Source organism: Sturnus vulgaris, chromosome 14 (genome assembly GCF_052056855.1).
Source record: "Sturnus vulgaris isolate bStuVul1 chromosome 14, bStuVul1.hap1, whole genome shotgun sequence".
NCBI classification, from domain to species: domain Eukaryota; kingdom Metazoa; phylum Chordata; class Aves; order Passeriformes; family Sturnidae; genus Sturnus; species Sturnus vulgaris.
In genome coordinates this window covers 7,674,655-7,702,450 of record NC_142256.1, presented here as the reverse complement: position 1 = coordinate 7,702,450, position 27,796 = coordinate 7,674,655, and the positions used below count along the sequence as shown (strand labels likewise).

General features: G+C 38.0%; 1 protein-coding gene across 3 annotated transcripts in view; it reads left to right on the top strand.

The window, feature by feature from the left end:
* The window catches only part of PCDH11X (protocadherin 11 X-linked), a 417,732-nt gene that overhangs the window by 61,310 nt on the left and 328,626 nt on the right, over window positions 1-27,796 (top strand). For 2 of the 3 annotated variants that reach the window (XM_088173063.1, XM_088173062.1), the window contains one exon: window positions 2,340-4,826. In XM_088173063.1, the coding sequence (XP_088029189.1) occupies window positions 2,340-4,826 (2,487 nt within the window). Of the gene's footprint in view, window positions 1-2,339; window positions 4,827-11,812; window positions 15,670-27,796 lie in introns of those variants that run through there. The other variant, XM_014888366.2, reaches the window with a different exon arrangement.

Genomic DNA, 27,796 nt, shown 5'->3' with positions numbered 1-27,796 from the left:
CTGTTCTTAGAAAATGTGTTTGCTAATTTGCAGCATGTCACATCTAACCTTATCTCTTAAATAACATGAAATAATCTTGGTAGAGTTTAGAGAGACTCTACTTCTCTGTAGTGGTTTTTCTGTGGTTTAAAAAGATGTCTAAACCTGTAATGAATAGGAAGAAATAGACATGGATAATATTTCTTCCCATAGAAAATTATTCAAGTGTTAATAATGAACTTGGAAGAGATCTTTGCGTTCTTTTCTGTTCTCTAGTCATTCAGTGGTAGTGCTGGGGAGCTAAAGCACCATATTTAATATCAAACTCACCTGCTGTGATGAAAAACCCCTCTGCCATACTGGATCAGAAAAGCAGAGATGGGCACACACACATGTACAGCCACGGGAATGCAAAGTCTGTACAAAGTTTTTGTTGTAGTTTTGGGATTCAATGACAGAATAATCAGTGCCCATCTGTCAGCTTGTGTACAAATAAAGAAGTAAAGAGAGCTGACAGGTTGCTTTTACTCTGACTTCTGTTATTTTCTTTCCTCTGGAATCTATGTTAAAGCATAGGATATATAATTTATAATTTCTTAGTAATTATGAAATTTATTGCAAATAACTGCTAGCCAGATTGAATATGAAGAGGAAACTCATGCTCTGCTTCCTATCAGCATAGAATTACCATTCTAAAATTTACCCTAATTGGTTCAAAATGTATAATCTTGATTTAGAAACCATTTGCAGGGCTTATATTTTCATGCCTTCTGCTATAGAAGCCAAATCTGTATTTGTTTTATTACTTCAAAGTGTGTTCCAGCTTACTTTATACTGTCCCCAATTGCAACTTAATGTTGCCACAAATGCTGTGCAAGTGGCACAGTAATTTTAGATGTGTGGATGAATAGTTCTGTCCCATGAAATAAAAGATGGCTTATGTAGGGTCAAAATCTGGCTTTGAGAAAACAAATCAGTGAAAGCCCAGCCTCACTCAGAAGTGGACACAAGCTATAAATGCACTCATTGGTGGTGGGTAGCAAGATACAGGGAATGCAAATCTTTTGCAATTAATGAGAAATGAGGAACCTTGAACACTGGGCAGGTTTTATTTTGCTTTTTTCTGGGGTGTCTGGGCTGGAATGAGGGGATCTTTAAGGTCCCTTCCAAACCATCCATGATTTTATGGCAGTTACCTGAGTGAGGGTGAAAGATGAGAAGAATCAGCAGAGAAAGAGCAGTTGTTCATTATTACAAATACAGCACATAAAAAGAAACTTTTATTTAGTCCACAATTTTATTTATGCCTTCTCTTTTTCTGGTCATTCCATGCATTCAGCATTAGCCATCTGCATTCTAGCCCTTCCCTTTTGGAAGATGTGGCTGGAAAACTGCCTTTTCATCATTCCTCTAAGTGGTGAGATATGAGAAAAGAGGATAATTACACTATTCTTAATTCCTGTTTGTCTGAAGAGACAGCAGAAGAGAGAGGGGAATTTACTTCTAGATTCCAATATTTGTTGTAGCAGATTTGTCAGCACTACTGTTTTTAAAAAAAGCTATGTTTGTGCAATGTATGCAGCATTTTGGTGCAGTTCCAGAAATGTTCAACAAACCTCAAAAAAATATTGATCATTTTCAAATTGATCTCGCAGTTCTGTGATATTTTTTAAAATGAAAATAGGTCTTCTCTTTTCACTGGGATTGTAACTTTCACTGGAAATATAAAATATATAGTGATGAATAGAAGAATAGTTTTAATGAGTTGTGAAATATATTTCTGATGAACTGTTAGGGCTTAGTTTTGTCTGTATGATCTGACATCTGAATTATGAAATAAGCATTTTATCAATGATGGTATTGGGGTTTTCTGTTTGTTTCTTTTTTTATGCTGATGGTTTCAGATCATGTCCAGAGTTGCTCCACAAACAGAGAAATGATCCCTTTATCTTTGTTGATTTCCTTGAAATAGAATATTGGAATAGGTCCTCCAGTGACTGAACTTGGGCTTCATTCCTCATTTCCACACTCACCCACACAACAGAGAAACTGAATTACATCTGTCCAAGAATTTAATAACTTTTCTTTAGAAATAGAGGATCTGGATGGAAAAATCACCATCACTCCCACATTTCCCCTTTTTCTAGAGTATCTGTTTATTGCCATGTTTGCTCTGAAGCTTTCTCCAGGCTCTGGAGCTTAAAGCAAAATTAGATGTGGAAAATAAATATAAAAATGTATATTCCTGTATAGAGTATATGTATAAATATATATCCCATGACAATTTCAGAAAAATAATGTGATGTTTTTCTGTTTAAATGCACTGTCAAGCTAAAGTGTGTCCTGTCTGTGTCTTGTAGGGTCAAAATGTATTTGGTCTTGACATAACTGAGACACCTGAGGGAGATAAGTGGCCTCAACTGATTGTCCAGCAGATCCTGGATAGGGAGCAGAAGGACACCTATGTGATGAAAATCAAGGTTGAAGATGGTGGGAGCCCCCCAAGGTCCAGCACTGCCATCCTGCAGGTGACAGTGACCGACGTCAACGACAACCGCCCGGTGTTCAAAGAGAACGACATCGAGGTCAGCGTGCCAGAAAACGCCCCCGTGGGCACCTCCGTGTCCCAGCTGCACGCCACCGACGCTGACCTGGGCTCAAATGCACAAATCCACTTCTACTTCAGCAACCAGATCTCCAGTCTGGCCAAAAGGCTCTTTGCCATCGATAACACCACTGGGCTCATCACCATCAGGGAGCCGCTGGACAGGGAGGAATCTCCTGTGCACAAGCTGACGGTGTTGGCAAGCGATGGCACCTCCACTCCCTCGAGAGCCACGGTCACTGTCAACGTCACAGATATCAATGACAACGTCCCATCGATAGACACGAGGTACATCATCAACCCTGTGAATGGGACAGTGCTTTTGTCTGAGAAGGCTCCCCTCAATACAAAAATTGCTTTGATAACGGTGATGGACAAGGATGCTGATCAGAACGGGAAAGTTACCTGTTTTACAGATCACGATGTCCCCTTCAGGCTAAAACCAGTGTTTGATAATCAGTTTCTCCTGGAGACAGCCACGTTTCTAGACTATGAAGCTACACGGGAATATGCCATCAAAATAGTGGCTTCAGATTCTGGGAAGCCTCCCTTAAACCAGTCTGCAATGCTCCTGATCAAAATTAAAGATGAAAACGACAACGCCCCGGTTTTCACGCAGCCAATCATCGGCCTTTCCATCCCTGAGAACAACGCTCCTGGCACTCAGCTAACCAAGATCAGCGCCACAGATGCTGACAGCGGGCGGAATGCCGAGATCAGCTACATCCTGGGCTCTGATGCACCCCCAATTTTCAACCTGGACCGCCGCACAGGCATCCTGACAGCAGTGAGAAAGCTGGACAGAGAAAAGCAAGACAGGTACTCTTTCACTGTGCTGGCTAAGGATAACGGGATGCCACCTTTGCAGACCAATGCTACCGTGACGGTGTCAGTGCTGGACCAGAATGATAACAGCCCTGCTTTCACACATAGTGAATATAATTTCTATGTGCCAGAAAACCTGCCCATGTATGGCACAGTGGGGCTTATCACAGTCACGGACGCTGACGCGGGAGACAACGCTGCGGTCACCCTCTCTATCTTAAATGGTAGAGATAATTTCATTATAGATCCACTTACTGGTGTAATAAGACCTAATATTACCTTTGATAGGGAGCAGCAGGGGTCATACACTTTCCAGGTGAAAGCAGTGGACGGAGGAAGACTGCAGCGTTCCTCAACTGCCAAAGTGACCATCAATGTTGTTGATGTAAATGATAACAGGCCCGTTTTTGTTATTCCCTCATCTAATTATTCCTATGAGCTGGTCCCAACGTCAGCCAGCCCTGGGTCTGTAGTCACTAAAGTCTTTGCAGTCGATAACGACACGGGAATGAACGCAGAGCTCCGCTATAGCATCATAGGTGGGAACTCCAGGGGCTTGTTTACCATTGACCAATTAACAGGCAATATTACTTTGAAAGAGAAGGTAATTGGATCAGATCATGGCTTGCACAGACTGGTGATCAAGGTGAATGACCTGGGACAGCCGGAGTCTCTTTACACCATAGCTCTTGTGCACTTGTTTGTGAACGAGACCGTCACCAACAGCTCCTACGTGCAAGAGCTGGTGCGTAGGAATATGGAAACTCCAGTGGGCCAGAACATTGGGGATGGTGAGATAACCCCACAGACCAATGATTATGTCAAGATCATCATTGCCATTATTGCAGGCACCATGACAGTTATTCTGGTAATTTTTGTTACCGCTTTAGTCCGGTGCCGCCAGACTCCCAGGCACAAGGTTGTCCAGAAGAATAAGCAGAGTGGGGAATGGGTTTCCCCCAACCAAGAGAATAGGCAGATCAAGAAAAAGAAGAAGAAGAAGAAGCGCTCTCCAAAGAGTCTCCTCCTCAACTTTGTGACTATTGAAGAGTCTAAGCCTGATGATCCTGGCCACGAGCACATAAATGGCACTTTAGACATTCCCGTAGAGCTAGAAGAACAGACTATGGGAAAATATAACTGGGCCACCACACCAACCACATTTAAACCTGATAGCCCAGACTTAGCAAAGCACTACAAGTCTGCTTCTCCGCAGCCTACCTTTCAAATTAAACCTGAGACTCCTGTACCCCCCAAGAAGCACCATGTCATTCAGGAATTGCCTCTAGATAACACCTTTGTGGTGGGCTGTGACTCACTTTCCAAGTGCTCATCCAGCAGCTCGGACCCTTACAGTGTTTCTGAATGCAGCTGTCAAGGAGGCTTCAAGACCCCAGGCCCCATACACACCAGACAGGTAATGGAATTTTAAGGTTTTAAGATTTTAAGGTGTTTTTTTTTTCCTCCTCCCCTCTTTACTTTGCCAATCCCGTAACTCCAGGTCGGAGCGCTGCAAGATAAGTTCTCCTGCAAGGAGCAAAACTTTGCAAGTTCGTATTTGATCGAGGCATTGTAAAACAAACAATTCGAGCTTCCCGAGTGGTAAGGGAGAAAAAGAGGAGGGAAAGGAGCGTTGTCTGTGAGGAGATGGAGCAGGCAGGGATCCCTGTGGTGGTGTCCTGACTGCAGATGGCAGCATGGCACTTCCCACCTCACCGCAGGACCTCGAGCAGCTCGGCAGGCTCCGAGTGGGAATGGCCCCTCCAGCCTGGCCCAAGCAATCCAGGCCAGGTGGAAAGCAAGAAAGCTTCACAGGAGCTCATCAGTGGTTCTTAATATTAATGGAGTCTGGAATTGCAGCCTTCATTTGGGCGTAGATTTGCTTCAAGGTCTCTCAGGAGCAGGCGAGGATTTTCCCCCGAGAGTTTCAGTGCCATTTTCAGACTGGAAGGAGCCTTAAACGTGGTGGATTGGGACAGCTGACAGGAAAAGTTAGGGGAAAAATTAGAAGCATCAGCATAATTGATCTAATTTATTTTCTGCTGTGCCTGATAAACCAGGAAAAAAAGGTGTTATGTGTTAGCTTCTTAGAAATGCAGTGCAACTAAGGAAATGTCTAAAGAATCCTCAGATTAAAATTAAAAACAAATTGAGAATTCAAGTACCCCTTATTCTTCAAAACCCTGCAGAAAAGTCACTGGAAATATAATCTAATATTTATCCATATCTTAAACAGTTTAATAAAACTTTTCTGTTTACTTCTCTTTCTTCCCAAGTATCACAAAGTTTTCAGTGGGGATAGTTTTCTAGTTAAGCTTTAGTTGGTCAAGGAATTAATCATTGAAGTAACACTTCAGGGGTGTTTAATTTATTATTGATAATACATTTTAACTCTATAATATGTTTGACTTAATACATTCCTTGGGAACAAATCCTCAGCATGATTAAGTCTGCTAAATTTCTTCCTCCAGCTGATTTTTTTTTTTTTCTGGGAACTTTGTTTCATTACAACTGTAATGATAATAAAATACATAAAAAAGTCTTCTCATTCAGAGGAGTCATCATATCTTTGAAAATTTCAGGATATGTTGTTTATCTTATTCTATTTTGTTCCCTTTACCAACACAAATTTGCATGGCAATCTATATAACTACGGATAACATTTTTTTAAGAAATGTATTTCAGTGTTTTAAGTTAAATCACGTATCAGTAAAGCCTCTTGCCAGTTTGTTCATCTGTTTGAACTCCCATAACTCTGAGGAGAGGGCAGTGCTGTTTTCAGCATTTCTGTAGGCCTGATCTAAGTGATTTTTTTTTTTTTTTTCAATGGAGCTCTGGTACAGTTCCTGTGAGTCAAAAAGGTTCTGCCATTGTCTGCTGAAACACACTTTGTCGTGCATTAATGCTGCCAACAAAGAAAGCAAGCTCGTGACTCCTCAAAGTCCCTTCTGTGGCAGTAAAAACCTAGAAAGTGGCATGGGAAGCAATTCTCTTCTGCAGAAGTTGGCTGGGGGAAAGAGCATTTCCTTTTATCTGTGCCTTAAAGGTCTGTGACAGTGGGTTCCTATCTGGAAAATCAGAATAGAACTGTGGGGTTTTTTTAATGCTCACGAGCAGATAGCAGCTTATCTTCACAGAGCTGCACCTAACATTGTCAGGATGATATGCTGAATAGATAAGAAAAAGAGATTATTGTTACTGTTTGTACTGATTTTGGTAAAATTGCAGCTATCCTTCTTTTAGGGATAAAAGAAGGATAGCTTCAATTTCTTCTTTATTGTTCTGCATGAAAGTGAACACCTTGTTTGGAGGAAGGGTAACTAATCACCATAATGGCCCTTTACACTAATTTGGGAACAGCATTCACCTTTAAACACATGAATTCACATTTTTAAAAAATTTAAATTTATGGAATTTCATTAAGGCATTATTTACATAAGTTGGGCCATTTAGAGGAAGTCTTTTGTGTTGTGTTGGAGTGTCACTAAATGAAAACTGTATTTCTTGGTAAGTAAAAATGAGTAAAGAATTTCTTAAAGCTCAACAAATCTTTTAAAAGTCACTCTCCTTCCTGGCTCTGTATTTGTACTCTGGGTAGTTTTGTCTCCTGTGGGGCTCTGGATGGTGTCTCAGGATGGGCTACTGGAGAGTTGTGTCTGTTAGCCAGCAAAAAAGAGAAATAAATATGAATATAAATAGAAATATCCCTGAGGCACAATGTCTCCAGCTGCTGTCCCACCACCCTTCAGCCTCAGACACCAACAGGATCAGGTGTGGTTCAGGGTGATTTTGTGTCAGGCACTCTCTGACTTTACAGAAAACTGGAGGAGAAGCTGGAGAACTGAAAGTCAGTTCAGTTAAAAAGGGAGATGTGCTAGTTTGAAAAGTGAAAATAAGATGCCTGATCTGAAGGGAAAATCTCATCATTTATCACTTTTACCATAGTGCAGGTCTTTTACAAGCCAGAAGTTCTGAAGAAGATTCTGTTCCCTGAAGTGTCTCTTCAGTTTGTAATGGGGACTGATATTATTATAGGCTGCTCATCTCAACTATTGTTACTTTTGTCCATGCAAGACTTTCTACTCAGATATTTGAAATAATATTGTGTTACAGCTAAAAATATATGTTTTCTTTGGAAGCTCTAAATTTTGTGTCTGTCTGAATGGTATTGATTCAGGTCTTTAAAGAAAGGAAATTATGCCTTTGCTTTACTGCTAAATTTGTCTAAGTGATCTATAAAATGACAGAAAGTCATTATAGCAGTTGTACTCAAAAAGCATGCAAGCAAAGATGGAAAGGTTTTTCTACTAAAAAAACCCCCAAAATATCTCTTTAGTGGTCATGTGGGCAAATAAATTCAGCAGTGCCACAGCTGAAATTTTTATGGGGAAGCAATTGGAGACTCCTGAAGCTGCTGAGGACACTTTGAACCATAAACTACAGGAAACTGAAGAGGGAGAGTATGGTCTTAATGCAAGAAGTCAAATTTTGCTCGATTTGTATGTGAGAAAGGGCAAGGGGCAGAGGTTCTGACAATAGACCTTCAGAGCAGCATGCTTTTTTGGGGGGATGTAGTCGAGGTAATTATTTTAAAGGAGTTTTACCAAGTGATAAATTATGAAGGAGCTTATTCATAATAATGTTTTCCAAACTAGGATATCTGGAGTGTTATAAAAATCAAACTGACTTTCCATGTCATCAGATTTCCATTGTTTTGGCAGTTGTGGGCCTCACAGAAATTTTCTTTGGTGCAGAAACATATGGCATCTTTAAAGTTTATTTGTCTGCAAGCTCTGTAAAAGCTCAGTTATTTTTGACATTCACCTCAGTGGGAGCAAACTGTGTGAAGTGTTCCACACTGACAAAAAAAATCTTAATTCTCTTTGCATTTGCATGGGAATGATGAGAAGAAGGGAGAGGAGTTTTCTTCAGTCTCATTTTCATGTAACACAATTTCAAAATCTGAAATCTTTGCTCATGCACTTTAGAACAACATTCAGACATTTCAAATGCCTGTCTAGGTATCAGCCTGTCTAGTCAAAACATGCACAATTATAGAGCACAGTTTTCTCTGTGGCAGCTTGATTCAAAGAAGGTAAAGCTGCAAAGATTCATCAGAACTTGCTGTGCATTTTCCTTCTTCTTGTGCCTTTTTTTTTTTTTTTTTTTTTTTTACTGAATGCTATTTTAGATGTGCCTTTTGTTTGAAAACAATAGAATGCCTACTATAGGGATAGAGTAAATCTTGGCAAATTTACACCTGGTCACTCAGGAAGGGTCCTGTGATCTTTTTGCTTTGTCATCTTTAACTTCAGAACAAGATTTTTCTGATTTGGTGCTGCTGAGGAGCTTTATTGCCCATTGAAGGAGGGGCTGGAAGGTGCAATGTGCTCTGCATCTGTGATTTTCTGCTTTTTTTGGGGGGGGTTCTCCCTGCATCCCCCTGGTCTGTGGTCTGTCAGTGGATTCAGCTGCACTGCCTGGCCACTGGAGCATGTTGGGGAAGCTGCTGAGGGAGGGAGGTGTGGAGATGGATTTTTGTCATGCTTGCTGATGCAAATCTTCATTAGTGGAGTTCAGCTGCCAGGATTCTCTCATCTGTGAACTTACCACACTTAAGAATAGAAATTTCAGCTGGCACAGTGATCTCTGCTGGGCTGTTAGGGGCTGATGGACATAGACATTACACTCCTCACAGAAATCTGAATGGGAAGGAGCCCTCATCTCAAATATATTGCATTTTGGGGCCCCACTGCCTCAATTCTGTGATTCTGTCACTGCCTGCTTAGACCTGCTTACAGTTCTGGGATATTTGAGCTTCTGATTTAAAATGTGGTGAAATGTCATTACAGCTTCCCACTCACTAGGAGAACAGTGTGCTCAGGATGTGAATGGAAGGAATTTTCAGTGTTCCTGAAAAGAATAGCTCTGAAACTCACCTGTTCTGTGAATCTTTAGCTGCAGGATTTTTTTTTGTTTTGTTTTGTGTAATAGCAGTGAGTTTAATTTAGAATCTTGTAATCATCATCAGCAGGCAGGGCTGATGCTCTGAGGTGTAAAATAGACACAGCACTGGTGTTTTGTATTGACAGATATGGAGTGAATTACACTCAAAGAGCATTGTCTCCTAAATTTTAGGTAAATAACTGTTGGTATAAGTCCTTCCTAAAAGCTGTTTCAAAACTGATTACTCTGATTCTAAGTATTCTCATTATTTTACCTTAATTTTCTGACTGGTAATTTTGCTTGTGGTTCTGATCTGCTGCCATGTACATACATGTCACCAAAAAAAAAAAAAATTTAAAAAAAAAAAAATAATAAAAAAATAAATAAAAAAATTTTTTTGAGGTTTCTAACTGAAATATGAGTCAAAGTGTGTGAATCAGAAGTTAAAAAGGAATTATTTAAATGTACATCACTACTGAAGTAAAACTGGTCAAGAAAATGCTTTTCCTCTGTGCAACACTGGTAGAAAAATCTTCAGTGATTTCTTTTAATATTTTTCACTAGAAAATCATGGGGAAGGATCTGGAAAGTTCCCCCTTTGCCTCACAGTAGAAGGCAAAAACAAAGCATGAAGAAAAGTGAAAAAGAAATTTGTGTTTTGTGTGAGGATATAATGAAAGATTTTGAATATGACAAAAAACCCAAACCAATTCAGAGCAAACAAAGGCACTTTTTTCTTTTTTTTTCCCCCAGTAAGAGCTCAGTGACTGATACTGAAGTTGATAAATGAGGTTCCAGCATTAATAACTGAGTGATTTTTGTGCAAGCCAGAATGACACACAACTCCCTCTCCAACAGCCGCTTGCCTCGGGGCAGAAACAATGTGATTTTTCAAACATTAAGTGCATTTCACTTCATTTTTTTCAGTGGGATAACTGAAAAGTTTACTCTTTTCTCCTTGTGACCCAACTGTGCTACTTCTAATGTCTTACTTAACTATGAACTATTGCTAACAGTGAAGTCTGATTCAACTCTGGTTTAATTTTCACACTTGTTTATTGTCCTGTTTTCTCCCAGAAGGTATTGCACTCAATAATCTGCAGTTGATAGCAATTTCCTGACCAGTGAGTGCCTGGTGCCTTGGTGGCTGTGGTATTGATGGTGCTTTCTTTTCTATGAAATAATTGATCAGAATGGCTTCATTTAGGACTAATCCTATAGATGATAAATTTAGATTAAAGATGTAAAATAATTCTCCAAATAAAAAAATATTTTCTGCTTTTAGGAACAATGCTTTTGCATGAAGTCCACAAAAAACCTGTGGAACCTGTTCTAGGTAGTGCAGCTGCCTTCTGACAGCTCTAATCTTGCACCAGCACTTTGGGTTTGAGTGGATAGAGCAAAAAAAAAAGAGTAAGGAACTTAGAATAATATCCATGGAAGCTTTTCTGTGGCTCCTTGTGTTGCAGCATTGGTGCTCTGTGTGTAGAGATCTGGGAACACTCACACACCAGGAAAGGTTTGGTTACTTATGTGAGAAATGTGATTCGTGCTAATTAAATCGTAACTAGATTAGAATTGTATTTAGATCAATAGAAGACAATTGTTACAGAGTGAGGGGGGAGATGGGTGAGACAGGCAAAGGACATCTTCCAGATGTTGGGAGTCGAAGAAGGAGGTTGGAAGAAAGTCAAACAAGAATAGTAGAAGGACGTAGGTCTGACAAGCAGCATCTAGAAATAGAAAGTTTTGACCTTGGAATGGGCCAAAATGGGATGATTCCAAGCATGGGACTCAATTAAAGTATTGTAATGGAAAACATCTGCTCAGTCACACAGTGCACCTGTGCTACCTGCAGGTCACACCTCGGTCACTGAGGAAGACGATGAGCCTTCATCAGAAATAAGACCCTCAAAAGGATGAGAGACCCCCTAACCCATTAGTAGAGCATGTGCTGTACACACAGTGACGGAGATTTCAGGAATAGAAACTAGGAGGAGTTTTCTAGAAACTTCTGTAGCCTACAGTTTATAAGTGGGATTGTTAGCCTGGATGCTTTGGCAGGTGAGGAATGGGAGCCACTCCCTGTACCCCCGGTCAGGGGGGCCCTCCCCAGTCAGTTTTGCTTATGCTTTATACGAACCTCAATTATTCTAAATTACTCACTGCCAAATTTTGTATATTCTGAAATATCTGCACTTTGATTGTATTCATCTCCAATACTCTGTCACCTCCAATACTTTGATTGTATTCATTTCGTTCCTATTAAAACTTTACTACTAAATTTAATCCTGTTGCTTGATAAATCGGAAAAAAAAAAAAAATAGACCGTCATTCATAAGCCTTAGAACATCTCAGACCACGCAGTGCTCGAGGTGTGGTAGAAGTCGGGAAGCGAGCGTGACAATTGAATGCTGCAGGAAAGGGCTTTTCTCATGCTGTTTCTCTGTTTGCCAGCTCTGAAGGCCAGCCCAGCTGATGTTATGTTCTGAAGTCGTACGTGTACTCAGTGATGTTAAGCCAGCAAATATGAGAACAAGGAAATAGCACGAGAAAGCCCTTTGTCCTGTGTCTGGGTGCCGAAGAAATTTATCGCCTCATCTCCAGAGGGGTTTGGAAGTGACGATGAACTGTTCAAGCTGCCCTACTGAAAGGTATCAAGGGCAAGGATTTTTTTAAAAAGGAAAAGACAAAGAAGTTTTAGTACGTTGTGCTATAGTGTTCTATAACGTAGTTTTGCTAAGAGAAAAAAAAAAAAAAAAAAAAAGTAATGTGACCCATCCTTCTTCACAGTTGGTGATTATGGTAAATTTAATTTTGCTTGTAATCATCTTCTTGTCCCAGATTTTTTTTTTTCCCCCCTCCTTATTTATTTTAGTTGAAACAATTAGGAATTTTGTTTCTATGAATATATTAAAAGGGAGCAATAAATTTTATTCATATGTTTAAAAGAGAATGTAAAGTTCTTTATACTCCCTGCATTTAAAAGAAAAAAACAAATGAGTTGTTGTCACTTATAGCACCATTATACATGTTAAGAATTAAGTGTTATTTATATCTATTCCATAATATTTTTAATGATGATATTGCTGCTATGGATCATAAATAGAAATGATCAAGTCACTGCTTTCTCATTTTCTAGGCATAATAGTAGTAGTGAAAAACTAGTACTTCCTGCTTTCTTATCCACAACATTTTGTAATAAATGGTCACCTTTTAAATGACTTGAAAGCACTCACAGAAGTTTTAAAAAGAAAACTAATTTGCATTTTGCTTGCTGAAGTCTAGCTAATGTCTATTTAACAGGTGCCAAACATTTAACCTTTTGAAGTATTTTTATTTAAAAAGAAAAAGTCATAACTCCAGTGGCTTGGTTTTCAGTGTAATAAAATAGGAAATAAGTTTTTCACTGTTAGCCAGCACATGGGGGGGAAATGGCCTTCTGTTGTTTGTTTTTTTCCCCAATTATTCTTCTATAGAGCTATTTTTTTTTTGTTGGTTGGCTTTTTTGTTTGTTGTTTCTTTTTTTTCTTTTTAATATATATTTTTTTTAATATTATCATTTGTTATATAGCACAGCTCATTTACAAAATAAAACTTGAGTATCATAGCTTTGTTTAAAGGTTGGTTGCAAGTTCTTGTATATTGCCTCACATTTTAGGGAGTAATGCTTAATATGTATCATCTATAATATTAGAATTTCATATGCAATGCAAAATCTCTTAGAAAGCAAAGGAGTATAAAGAACCCTGTTTTCTGCACTTATATGAAGACATGTAATATTAGTTTGCTAGAATAAAATGAAATACAGACACTGCTTTTAACTGGGATGTATACAGTATATAGAACTTTCTTTTAAAGAAAAAAGTTATTAATGATTCATGAATTAGACTACAACATGGAATTCTTACACATTACTGTATGTTTGATGTAAAGATATTTATAGGCTTGTACTTAATAATCACGTTGCCTCAGTTCTTGGACTGCAGAATGTCTAACATGACTGTTGCCTATAGTTTGCTCCACATTTGCTATCTGGCTCTTTTAAAAACAGATGTGTATTTGGCTATTTGATCTGTAAAATAAATTCTATTAATAATGAAGTACGTATTGTAATTCAGCATATTGTATCGCATAATTATAGCTATGACTGTTACAGAGAGTTTTTCATTTCTGATGACGGGATCATTTCCTTGGGAAGAAGTTTCATGTACCTGTCAGACAGTTTTGCTCTTCCTATTTTTAGCAGCCTTGCAGCATTTATGCTTCAAACTAAAAACCCCCCCAACACTCCCAGTGGTCAGACATGCAGTGACATTTATTGACTCGGTGCCACAGTTTAAAATTCATTGATCCCAGCAGTGCTGCTGCAGTTTTTTGTGGAGGTGTTCCCTAGGTGGGTGATGGGAAAATTCAGTGATGTTTGGGTAACAGCCCTTGGGGCTCAGTCAGAGTGCTTTGTCAGGCAGACAGGATGATTTCACAGGCTTTCAGTTTCTGGTTGTAGTTTGAGTCTTTGGATTTCTGTTCTGGCGAGAATTAGGTTGGATTTCCTTTTTGAGAAAACCCCTATAAATAAACGTAATGTTTGATGAAGAGAAACACCAAATAAATTCAATGCTTACATTCAAATTTTTTTTAATTAATTTTTTTAAATCAAGGGATACTGAGTGGAGATAATGTCATTTATTCATCTCAAGAGAACATGTAGTTGCCCTCAGATATTTTTTCTCTGGTGGTGACAAGGCATAGATAGTCTGTAGCAGGTTATTTTGATTTGAGGACTGCATACCCTCTAGAAGTGCCTACTTTCTTGCACTGAGTGTGAAGAGAACCTTTGTGAAGTACCTTTCTTGTACCAGATGTACCAGTTATGTGCTTTCAGAGAAAAATACACTTCGAGTTTCTTTGCTTTTAACTTAGCTGAAGCTCTAACTTTTTCCTGGTATTACGCTGGTCCTGTCATTCTAATCTACAAATAAATAATTCTAAAAGCATCTAAGATGATTTTAAAATTTCCAGAAGTTAAAAAAATGAAATAAAAGGCGCATCACATGGTTTAATTACTGGTCCCAATCAGTAATCTCCCTCCTCTGGTTCTCTCATGAGTCAGCCCAGCCAAATATGATAAATGCATATTCCAAATGCACTAAGGGAAAGCCAGAAACCTCTTAAGTGGCTCAGTTTCATGTGTTTTGTCTGTCTCAATTTTTGTTTTCTAACATCTAATTATCACTGCTTAAAATATTGTTTTTTTCATAGACTGGTATATAACCTGTTCAGAGCTCATCTCCTCCTGATGGTTGAATGGGTTCATGAAAATCTCATGGAAGCCTAATGTTTATTGACCAAATATGTGTGTGTGCTGGATACCAATTTCTACACTTTTCTGTTATGAAGGCCAGTCAAAAATTTCGATTTTTTTTTTTTTTTAAATAGTACCCTGAGTCAAAGCTAGCTACATGTGTTTCAAAACCAACTCTGTTTCTCAAATGTTTTCACCTACAGAAATATTTTTTCTGACTGCTTAGAAGTCAGAGTCAATTATGAGCAAAAAAATCACTGAGCTGACCAAATGTTACTTTTGAACTTGACAACTCATTATATTTTCTTTGGAAAATCAATATATTCATCATACCTTCACCTCAGTAGAAACTTCCCAAGAAATTCCCCCTTGTCTCTGGTGCTCATTGCTCCTCTCCAGAGCATCCAGGGATCCACCTGTAGGGAAATCCCCAAAGCTTTGGGTGGGTTCAGTGCAAGGTGGGGCTGAACAAAAAGAACAAAAAAGAAAACTTCTTGATTTATTGCCAGTTTGTGATGTAAGTGATCCCATGGCTGCTAGGGCTGACAGGTGAGCTGCTTGCATCCAGTGTTGCCAATTATTGTGGAATTCTTATGGATCTGTGTGTCTACCAAAGCTGCCTCCCACCCGACCTCAAACACCCCCGAGAGCAAGCGAGGCACTGCAGGAACTTTGGGGGATTTAAATCCTCCTGAGCTCAACTGAGTGGGGGATTTCTGGAGGGCAGTAGGGGGCTGTCAGGAACAAAGCTGGTTTGTGATGTAAATAGAATTCTATTTTTAACATAAACTGTAATGCTGCAGGGTTTTTTTGTGTTACACTTTTCTGGTGATTTCCCATTTTACCATAAAACATATATTTATGGTGTATCCTGGTCTTACGTATTATTTGTAAAATCTTTTTAACAAATGATTTGAATATATATTTTTGCTTTCATATTGAATTACTGAGCACTGTTCCTTTTATGTCTTATTTATCTATTTCTAAAATAAATTTGGTTTGACGATTATATTTGTGTACCTTCTGGAGCAGCACTGTTTTTAAATACACCTCTGGTCTGTTTGCTTAATGCATGCACAGCACCAAGCCTCTACAGAAACTGGTATTTTTCACAGTTTAGGAGCTATGATTATTAAATAACTTAAGCACATGTCAGCTTTACAAGAAGAAATATGAAGGAATATGCCTCTTTGAAAACCTCATACTCTTTAGCAGCACATTTCTTTTGTCTACACTCTTTTTCAAAGAAATCTAAGCAGGAATTCCAAGAGTTGCACATTTCCCAATGATGTTTCCATGCTTTTGTGAGTGTTTATATTGGTCTCTGTGTGTATTTTGTTTCCTGTGTATACAGGGAGCACGAGGGTGTGTACACACATTTATCACACATTCAATTAGCAAAGGTTATAGGCAGTAAATATTGCACAGACTGACTCTGCAGAGATGTGCCCATCCCAATATCTCTTGCTGTAAAAGATAGCCAAGCTCTAAGGATTTCAATCTGCCACATTATTTGATTTTTGGGAAGATTTGTCTTCCCTTCAGAGAATGTACAGGGTTCTCAATATGTGAGAAAATGACTCCTGGTGATTTGGAGGTTAGGATACAAATATGAAAAGTGCAGGTTTGAGTTTCAGTGCTATGATTCTTTCACTAGGTTATTTTACTCAGTCCAATACTGTCTCTCAGTATTCTAAAATACAATTTTTTCTACTAAAAAAGACTCATATTCTTAAATTTAACCACTGCAAATGTAGCAAAATGACTTTTTTCGTATTTTCTCCAAATTGTGAGCTTCTGTTATTTCATAAAGAGACACATGTAAATCAAATTCAGTTATTTATATGCATAGAGATGGATATTCAGTGTGATATCAGGAATTTTTCAGGGGCATTATTGACTTTTTGCAATCTTTTAAATAGGTTTTCTTCATTTGTGTTCTCATTTCCAAGGGAGGTGTTCATTCAAGCTGAAATCACTTATTTCCAATAAAAGCTGAATGATGATATCAGAGGTATGAAGTTTGATTTCTCATTGCTGAATTCCAGCTAGGAATGAGGAGCTGAATTTTGGTCTGTTGTTCTCAGCATTGTTTTCATCCTTTCCTAAGAGAAGTTCCCTGGCTGTTGGATGGATGAAGTGCCCTCAGCTCCTGTTTGTTCTGTTTTCTCCTGGGCTGTGATCTGAAAGTCTCCAATCATAGGTTTTCCCACACAAAAATATTTTTTTCCTAGGTCTGGATCTAAACCATCCATGTGCTGATGGTTTTCCTCTCCCTCTATTGCATGAAAAAGAAATTCTGCTCTTTTCCAGACATTTGGACATGAGTGTTTCAGACAAGCCAGTGGACTTTAAAAGGCTGACTGGAATTTGGAAAGTCCTTTCCTTTGAATGCTGAGGGCATTTGAGTAGTTGGAAATTACTCCAAATTTTGTGATTTTCTGACAACCAAACTTAGCCAGTGTCTGCACAGACAAGGTCATGACCACGAGCAGGACTCAGGAGGAGTTAGGATGGAAAGGGATGAGGGGAAAGGAAGACTTTTCAGTCTGTAATTATTACTGTGGTGAGAAACTGAATCCAAATCCTAAGTGTCACATCAGAGATCTTTGCAGATGCAGTTTTAAGTCACATTTAAGCCACATATTTTATTAATTGCATTAGTGTCTATCCATTATGGATAAAAGCAGCAGAATTCTGTTTCTAACTCTGTCTCTGAACACGTGGTTGTGTGTTCATATCTGGGTTGAAAAGTGATTCAGATCAGGTTTATTGGGATTGAAAGGTAAGGTGTCTTCATTGTATTGTTGGCTGATTTTTGTAGATTGCTAAAAATTGTTTCCCTCTCTTTAAAAAAGAATGTGTTTGGAGCTGGAAGTGAAGAAGAAGAGTAACTCAGACTTGGAAAAATATGTGGTATAGTTTTCTTTGCTATTTAACTCGAAGAAACCATTTTAATTCCTAAAGATGGTACACAAAGATTGATTATTTTAAAAACAATTTAAACTTACCTGATGTAAAATTACAGTTTTTGTATAACAATAAACTGCCTTCTAGCTTTGTTGCATTTTATTTCTTGAAATGCATTAAAATAAATTTAAGAGCAAGTGTTTTTGCTTGCCAGTACCCAGTTATTATATCTACCTAAACACATAGAGATGTTTTAAATTATATACTATGAAAGCCTAAGTGTTTTCTACCTTCTGTCTTCTCTTTCCCAAAGTCTCTGGTTTTGGAGGTTTTTTACGTGAAACTGTCTGTAGCCAACACACCAAGGAATCAAACTGAAGGTGGAAAAGGGCTTTTCTGTTTAAATAAGTCTATTTGTAAACAAAACTTCAAGAGGGGAGGAAAACATTGGATTATGTTCTCAAGCTTAGCAGAAGGGAAGCAACAACTTCTCCAGCCTGCTGAGATTTTGATTGCTATTGATTTCAAAGTTAGGAGCCCAAACAACTGCAATTTATCCAAGAAGTGTTTCTCCCAGCTCGTGTTGAGCTCAGGGCTCAGTGAGAGCTGCTGCCACTTGGAGAGGTTGGGAGCTTTGTTATTAGCAGCAGTGATCAGCTCTGCTGAATTCCCTGCTCACAGTCCGTGCTGACTCACCTTGATCTCTAATATTTTCTACACCCGAGTGGGAACAAGGGATTTACCAAAAATCCTGCAAAAAATTTTCTTTTTTTTTTTTTTCCTCCTTCAAATATCAAGAAGCTACTCTATCCAAATACAGATCTCTACTACTTTTCTTATTAGACACACTGCATGCTTACCTTTTTAATTCTCATTTTATACATTGTAGAAGCTTATGCACATATATAGATAAGTACACAAACAAAAAGACGAGGTAATTTTCTAAAACTTTTCTTATTTTCTTTATAAGCCAGTGTTCAAAGGCATTTCCTGCTGTTTAGAAGCATGAGGCTGAATGGATTTTTCAGCAGCCTGAAGTAGATTTTTAATCTAGCAAAATGACATTGTGACTAATTTAAAAAAAAAACACGGATAAGCAGATTGGTGTTTGCTTACACACGAGGAAATCATCAAACCTACTGATTTAGCAAACAAGAGGCTGGAGGATTTGATGAATGCATTTGAAGAAACCAGTGCAGCCAAAGTTGTGAATCAGGCCTAAATTATCTTCCCTGATTCATTCCCTTTCTTCATCAGGTTTATTGTAAGATCACTTCTGTGCATTAGCACTTGGGCCAAATTTTCACCCAAATTATTTCATTTCTTGTTCATCAAATACTGTCTTTGTTCTTCCATGTTGGAAAATAATACACATATGGTCTAACACTGTGAGATTCTTGTTTTCTTGTCTTTAGTGGATGGTTTAAGATTTTCTTATTGCTATGTTTTCCTATTTTCATATTAATAGATTTAAACTATTTGGGGGGGGAGGGCTGTGTAAGAATCCAGACATTTGTAAGATCTTGCACTTGGTGTTGTGTCAATTTGACAAAACCAAAGAAATTAGTACCACAGGTATCAGCCTTGGACAATATATTATCACCATTTTGGATGTGCTGGTGGGTCACACAATACATATCTATTTCTTCCATCAGAATTCTTAAAGATCATGGAATGATAGAATAATTCAGGTTCCAGGAGATCTGTGAAAGTCAGCTACTCCAATCATGGGACTCAAAACCAGGCTCTTTCAGATCGATTTTCTCTGGGTCTTGTTCAGTGGACCTCTAATATTTTAGGATCCTCAAGAATATAGAGGTGTTTGAGTGGAAATCAGAATCTTAATTTTCTTTATGAATCCACTACCCACATGTATAAATAGCCAATGAATTCCAATTATTTATAGCTATCACTAGTTTCAATATTTCTATTTATATGCATTTTTGGGGGTGAAACCCCAAGTACACTGTTTGCTGCTCACTTGTACGGCTCATCAACTTTTTTATTCATCTTTATTTCATAAATATGCTGGGAGTTTTTATTTGCATTTCCTCTAGTTGCAGTGAAAGCCCCGAGAAAGTTGACACAATCTTGATTGTTTTATGAGTGCATCAAACCTCTTCAGAAACTTATCTTGAAGGTTGCATATTAAAAGCAGACAGGGATAATTCTGTCAGGAACAATTAAACCAGGAAAAATGTAATTGAAGGCTTTTGATGCTTCCTGTATACAAGATATACAATTATCTGCTTTCAGCTCCCAAGCATGATTTATTAGTTACAGCAGTTTGGCTTTGAAACACTGAGCAAGGCTAAGGCAGAATGTGCTCAGCTGTGTGAGGGCTCCAACATCTGTCCTGACAATCCTCTTACAGAATGGCTTTGAGGAATTAGGAAATGGCAACATGAGTTCTGAAATGGATATCAAACAACCAGAGTGAGGAGAGGGGGGGTTGGAAGAGGATATTCCATTATTTCATTGCCCCTTTTTAACACAATAACTCCTTGAACTGTTTGTTTTTATTATTCCAGATGGGAGCAAGATGCATTTAAAATGAATAAAATGAAATAGAACAAATCAAATGCTTGGCTGCTGTTCAAGAGCTGCTAAGGCTGAGCTTTATTAAATTCACTTGAGGATATGATAACTGTGGAATTTCACACAATGAACTGCACTAATCTTACTCGTGAAGAACATCATTTTTCTTGAGATAGATGAGAGAATCTGAAATTTTGTCATGAAAAAAAAAAACAAAGCCACTTTGGAGCTTTATTTTCTGAGGGCATTCACTGCTTGAGTGAAATCTGTCCATGTCCCACAAACAGAATCTTCCTGCACAATCCCTTTTTACACATCAAAAGTTCCAAGGGTTTGTTCTTTCTGTGTGGCAAAGTGGAGAATTCTTCAAAGTCAGCTACTGTGTTCTGTGTTAAAACTCTTCCCTGTGTCAGCTACAGCCCCTTTAGGAATAAACATATTTATATTTTAAATGGGGACAAAAACATTAAAATTTAAAATTATATTAGATACATCTAATTTATATTTAAATAGGAAAAATTTAAAGCCGAGCAAACCAAATATTTTTTAATGATTATTTGCAGGATATAATTCACATTGATGCCTTTTCTTTTTTTGTGACTGTAGATCATTTTTATGCCTCTGCAGTAGAATTGCTGTTTATAACTCAATGTTTCTCAGATATTTCCTGTTACTTAATGAAATTAACGTTCTTTTAATATGTTCTTTTTCCTTATTTCTTTTTATTGAAACTCCAAAATGACTGTTGAAAATTTCTGATGAAATAATAATATTTTCCCCCATCAAAACTACAAAAGTACAATTCCTAACAATACTCACACAATATATTTTGTTCCATTCTCCATTTAAATGTAGTATAAAACTGCATTAATAATCTATTTCCCTGTATCTAAAATGCTGAAAAGAAAAAGGAAATGTTTTAACATTTTCAGGGTTAAATGACTGACCTCCCAAATCTATTGAGGACCTTTTCTTTAACAACAACAAAAACAAAAATTCAAAATACTATAGGAAATTTTTATAGGAACTGATGAATCACTGCCTTCCAAAACTCGTGTATAATTAGAGTGGACATCACATAGAAATAGAATTAAAACCAGTAGAGGGTAACTGTTGTTTTGATGAAATCTCACGTGTTTGGTTGGGTAATATCAAAGATGTCAATTTGTTTTTCTGAGTCTGAATGACTCGTTCAGTGTCGTCTCCTTTGGAAATGGGTGAGAGGCACAACCTGGAAAAACTGCAGGAATTCAGCGAGGCACAAACCCAAAACTCAGCTGAGCACTCCCTGCTCTCACTCCTGAAAACAGCAAAAAAATATTCTGCCAAAACCAGACCAAAGCTGGCGTGCCACAACACACAGAGAACCTGCTCTCCTTGGGAAACCTGCCCAAATAAAAGCTCAGATTTAATCACAACTGCTTTGCCTCTCCCTGTGTCAATCAAACCTTTTGGATTGATAATCTGAGGAGAACAGGGCCGAGAACACAAAGTCTACTTTTGTATTATTAAGATGAAAAGATTCTGCTGGGGTTTGATAACACTGGAGATGCAGAGGCTGTTACAGAAACATAATGAATATCAAATATATCGGCAAAAAGGACTTTTGATCAAGATAAAATCCTGATGAAAAATGCCACTTATTCTTTATTTTCCACCAGACAGGTTTAAAGACTGCAAGTCAAGAATGTAGATCTGTATTTAATGGAGGTATTTAGTTTAGAACACTTTGTGCTGAAATATGAACCTTGAATTCAATTGCTTCTCATCTGATCTTAAAAAAAAATTAAAAATTAGACTCATTTATTTCATATTCAAACACAGAATACTCAATAAATCAAAATTTACCAGTGGCTATCACAACCTTATGGGTGAATCTGTATAAATTGTCATTCCAAATGAATTCTGTAGCATTTGAACTCATTTCAGTGAAACTAATTTTGTTTGCTGTTTGTTTTTAAATTATTTCCGGAAGAGAAAGTGTCTGACTAGTCATTTTTAATTTATATTATTTATATTTATTATTTATATTTATTATTTATATAGTCATTTTTATTTTATCTCAGACGTCCTGGGCTCCATGAGAGCTAAAATCAGATTTGGTACAACGAAGCAAAAGTCAGCACGTGCTAATTTTATAGGATGGGTCATGACAATTTTTTGTTTGTTTGTTTTGCTTTGTTTTTGTTGTTGTTTTTAAGGTAGGGTAGGGTTATTAGTCTGCTGTTAATTGTTTAATTGCTTTCTGTCTAGGGTGTTATTTAGGAAGGAGAATGAGGAGCTGGAGCAGGATGTTCCACTTCTGATCAAAAAAAAATGTTCAGTGATGGGAATTCTCAAGTGAATGCATTGTAATGTTTCACAGGGATTGTGGAAGATTGCCTTACACTCTTTGTGCTCCATGACTTGTGTGTGGTTGTAAGCTTTGTATGGATTTTCTTTTTTGTAATTGTTTTTCCTTTAGCCATCCTGTGGCCTGAGATTGGAAGAAAAAGAGAAAAGGTCAGAAAAGCTTAATAGCAATTTTGTTTTTGAAAGGGAGAGACTGGGTGATCCAGCTTAAATCTTTACAGCTGGATCAACCAATAACTTTTGAACTAGAGAGAGAAATTACAACTTCCAAACCTCATGGGTCAGCACAGAACCAGCTGAACAGGGAGAAGGAAAGTGAATCCTTAGGACACATGGTCATAATATTTTGAGAAGATATCCAAAAACAGATGGGTGGGAATGGAAAACCCTTCCTTACCATGTAAACAGGGAAAGGAAGGGAAGGGAAGGGAAGGGAAAGGAAAGGAAAGGAAAGGAAAGGAAAGGAAAGGAAAGGAAAGGAAAGGAAAGGAAAGGAAAGGAAAGGAAAGGAAAGGAAAGGAAAGGAAAGGAAAGGAAAGGAAAGGAAAGGAAAGGAAAGGAAAGGAAAGGAAAGGAAAGGAAAGGAAAGGAAAGGAAAGGAAAGGAAAGGAAAGGAAAGGAAAGGGAAAGGGAAAGGGAAAGGAAAGAAGAAAATTGAATTTTGTCACCTGGCTGTTTGGTGTGTGGTTGAGGATGATTGGGGTTTTCTTGATGAGACAGAAATGCATTGGCTGTGCCCTGGGGGGTTTAGGGAGCCATACCCAGGTGTTGGTGTGATCTCACCAAAGCAATGGTCACACCAAACCCCTCTGCCAGGCCAGCATTTTGTGAATATTTTAGTAGGAAATATGAAAATCTAGTGTGAAAATATTTTAGTAGAAAATATATTTTAGTAGAAAATGCTGGTAAGTGCTGGGGTGATATTTTGCTTTTTTCTACCTTTGGTTTCCTTTTTTTGTCTTTTGCACATTTGGAGCAGAATGGCTGCCAGGGAGGTCAGGAAGGTGGTGTGGATGGCTCCTGTCAGAGCACTGGGGCTTGGGGAGGGAGGATAAGCAGAGCACCTCCACCATTCCCTTGGCATTATGTAATGCTGGATGAAGACAGACATTCAGAGTGATTTCTTCCAAGTGATAATAGTTTCCATTTTGAATGACTGCAAAGGTAACAGAAATATATATATATATATATATTTTAATGAAAGACTTAGGATGGAATTCATTTCTTCTGTAGGAGGTGAAGGCAGAGCCACACACAGAGAATCACTGCTGTAGCTGTCTCAGGCTCACCCAGGCTGCAGTGAGTCACTAACTCTCCTCTAGCTCCTGTGGGAGGTAACTATGTGAACACTTGGCTTTTTAGATAGCTAAGGCTGAGTAAGATGGTTTCTGAAATCGAATACAGAAATAATTTTAAAAACTAGGGCTCACAAAGCTGAGAACATTTTGAAGCCGTGACCTTCATCCCTATAGGCAGATTGCTCTCGGTTAGAAAGAGTTGAGGCAATTAAAAGATTGATAACACAGAGGAGTTTTCAAAGTAAGTGACAGTATTGTGCTCAGAAATTTTCACCTCCATTGACTCTAATGTTAGGGTGCTTTTTCCATGTATGTTGTTCAAAGTTGTTGGAAATATTAGTCAATTTTACCGTGTAGAGAGATTAAATCCTGAATACTGAATCCTGATACTCCCATGCAAGACTGGAGGAGTAGTGAAAATCCAACCTCAGCACAAACCATATTTTAATCTAGTTTCTATTAAGATTATTGCACCAAAAAAAAATTACTTTTGATGGCTTCATGTTGGTAAACTGTAAAAAAGAGTTTCTGTTATTATTTCTTATATTTGGCTGATTTCTTCAAGGCTACATCTTGAAGGTATTTTAATGGAAAACCAAAGTTAGAGCTATTACCTGATGCTTCATCTAATTTCCTTTCTTCTAGTTTGGAGAAATAGTATGCTGTTACTGTAGGGAAAAAGAGCAAGATAAAAGTATAATGAAGAAGTAGAATGATTTTCTATAAAGACCTCTCTGCAATACTGTACACTGTATTGCATTTTATTTATTCACATCTTTGCACTTGAAGAAAAGTACAAGGAGATGAAACCTCAAGAGGAAAAGCCCTATGAAATGAGAACAAACAATATCAGAGCACAAGGTGTCCTGCTAACCTTTAAAAATGCAATTCAGTCCCACACAATTTTCCTCAATCAGAAGCAAATCTGCAGCTCTTGAGCAGCAAACCAATCAGTTGGGTTCTCACTCACTTTGATGTGTGAGTTGAAATTTAATACAAAAAAGAAAAGACCCTTTGGGAAATCATATTAATGGAGGTTCATTTTCATTATGTCCAGTTTTCTTTCATTATTGGGTACTTGTGGGGATAGGTCTATTCCCCTGAGTGCCCTTCTCTAGATTATTGTGTTGTGTGTGTGCTTCTCCCTGTGCCTGGAAATCAGAGTGATATTCTGCTTCTGCTTCCTCCCCCCTTCTCTTGCTGTATTAATTTTAGCTGTTAGAAATTTCATAGGTTAAAATTTTGGGGTCATTTGTCCCTCACTGTGCTTTGACACATTTTATTTTTCTGTTCAGTGGCAAAAGGTTGCTATTGCTTTCTAGGATAGGATTCATTTGGAGCTTTATATGCAACCAAGGATCTTTGGATGATCTCAAGTGCTGAACAACAACCAAAGAGTGAAGTATTTTAGTAAATTGCTGGAGTTAATGACCCTTATGATGATCGAGGGTCATTATCTGCTTTTAGCTCACTCTATTACCTACTTCTACTGACTCAAAGCACTGGAACTTGATTATCCCAGGGAGTGAGTGCTCCTGTTTCACAGTGGAATCAGAGGCAACTGCACTTGCTCAGGAGTTGAAGCTGCTGAGTGCCTCTGGGAGAGCATGAGGTCATTCCTGCTTTTCAGAAATTCTAACTTCTGCACACGCCTAAGATGGGCTTCAAACTGCACAGGCAAACTGCTCTCTGCTGAAACGAACCACTGACTTCTGGGCAAGCTCTACAAAACTCCATTTCTCTGGATTTCATTCCAGGTTATCATAAGGCAGCCAGTATGGAACAGGGAGTTTAAATGTGTGTGCATGTGGAGCTACAGATAACTCCATTACTGTCACCCTTTTATCTAATGCCATATTGATTTATTTTCAAATTACTTAATTTTTCAGTGTTCTGTACGGGTTACAGATCCATCTTGTCAGCCACATGCCAAACTGGTACTGGCTACACTGAGAATTATACCTTTTGTGACATTATATCAAATCAGGTAATTCTGTGTGTCTGTATAATGAAGTGTTACGTTAAGCTAAACTGAGCATTATGTCAAATTAAACTGTAGTTTCATTCTCAAATGTGAAGCAGAAGTTACTTTGGGTTTGAGTAATCAGAGGGATGTGTGAGTACACACGTTTATTTCTCTAGTTGTCTAGAGATGTCTACAGAAGAAAAAATGTTTAAATATTTAGGAGTGATGAAAGCCTGTGTTTAGAGCCATTAAAATCAAGGCTTCTCTTTGCTGATCCACTGGCACTCACATCTGTTCACTGGGGGTTCTCTCACAGGCTGAGCCAGGACTGGATGAATGTGAGTTGAAACAAGACCAGCCTGGTTGATGGGACAGTGGTTTGATCAAAGTGAGCTGTAATGGATCAGTTACCTTGCTGATTGGAGAGGGAAGGAATTCCCAGATCAGGAATTCTCTTTCCAGGAGAGAGAAATTACTGTGGAGCAGTGGGAGGGAATTCTTCCATTTCAGCAGTAGAATTTGTAATATATAGATTTTTAAACAATGAAGACACGTGATTAATGTGTTGCTAAATGTGCTGGTCATCCTCACCAGTCATGCCAAGAAAGGGCAGATGGGAACTAATTAATATTTTGTGGGAAATCTTCAATTTAACAAAATGAAATGTTGTTCAAGCAAACAAGGACTCACCCAAGACAGTGCCTGTTATATATACTGGGAAAATGTGAAATCAAGATTTAGATTCAGTGAATTAGGAGAGAGCTGTGATATGATAATTCTTGATCTGTATTTGAAGAGAACTCCTGTGTTGCCTTCCTAAAGAAATTGCTTCACACAAACTCTTACTGACCAGCTGTTCTGTTTATCTGCAGTTTTGCAGATAAATATACAACAGCATTCACTTGTGGCACAATTTGTTGAGTGTCATCTCAAAATTCACTGGGAAAAAAAAAAAATTGTTTTTTATTGAGAAAGATAACCAGCCTATTCACAATGGAACCTAATGAGAGTTTGTTTGGAATTCTTACAGTCAGATAAACACAGTCATAGATTTTTGTATTTCAGAGGACATAGAGACTCACCATTTGGAAATCACCTGCATTATTTTCAATACTTCTAGAACAAAAGATGGAGCTTGGTAGTCTTCAGTCTCTCTTAGCTACATTCCCATAACAAGGACACGGAAAGCTTTTAGGGAAAAAAAAAAAAAATCAGAGTAATTACTATTTTGAATTATTGACCACTTGTTCCACATATTAGGGACTATTAACCTTGCTATCCATTATTTAAAGGAACTATATCTCTTCACAAAACTGGGTATTCTTAGGTGGCCAGCAAAAAGATGTTATTAAGTTGAAACAATTTTCTTTAATTATCCTTCAACAATTCACAGTCTAAGAACAATTGCCCTTTTAGCAAAGTGGATATAATGAACCACTCCAGAGAACTCAGAGGTTGTGCTGTACAGGAATGTGTGTGTGCTGGTATTAACTAGTGCAGAATTTTCACAGCAGATGGGACCCATAAATTAGAGGGGAACCAAGAACAGAACCCAGAAAGGTTCTGGGACTGGATTAGGGATGTCCTGATTCACCCTAAAAAGAAACTTCTGAGCTGTGCAGTGTAAATGATGCTCCATTAGGAGGATTTCACTGAGGATTTCTCTGCTTTGGTTTGATTTGGAAGAAGAAATGGTAACTGGAGAATGGATGAGATATCCTTGTGTAGGATGTTTCCTGGTACAGACATTCAAAACAGACTTGATCTCCCTGGGAAGAAAAGATTATAATTTATTTGTTATATAATGGCATTCTGCACCAGGCAGAGGCAGCTGGAGCCTCTTTGGTGAACAAAGTGAGGAAAAAAACTCAATATGACTGGGAAAGTAAGAATGAATTTTAATTTGAAGTTTTGAAGAATCTATGATAAATTCTATTTAAAAAAAAAAAAAAGGACAGAATTCTGAGATCTCATAATCATAAATCACACCAAAATGCAACTGAATATTTAAAATAAAAATCCTCCCCACAAACTTTTAGGCTTGGTATTTTTTGAATTATCATTTAGAATGA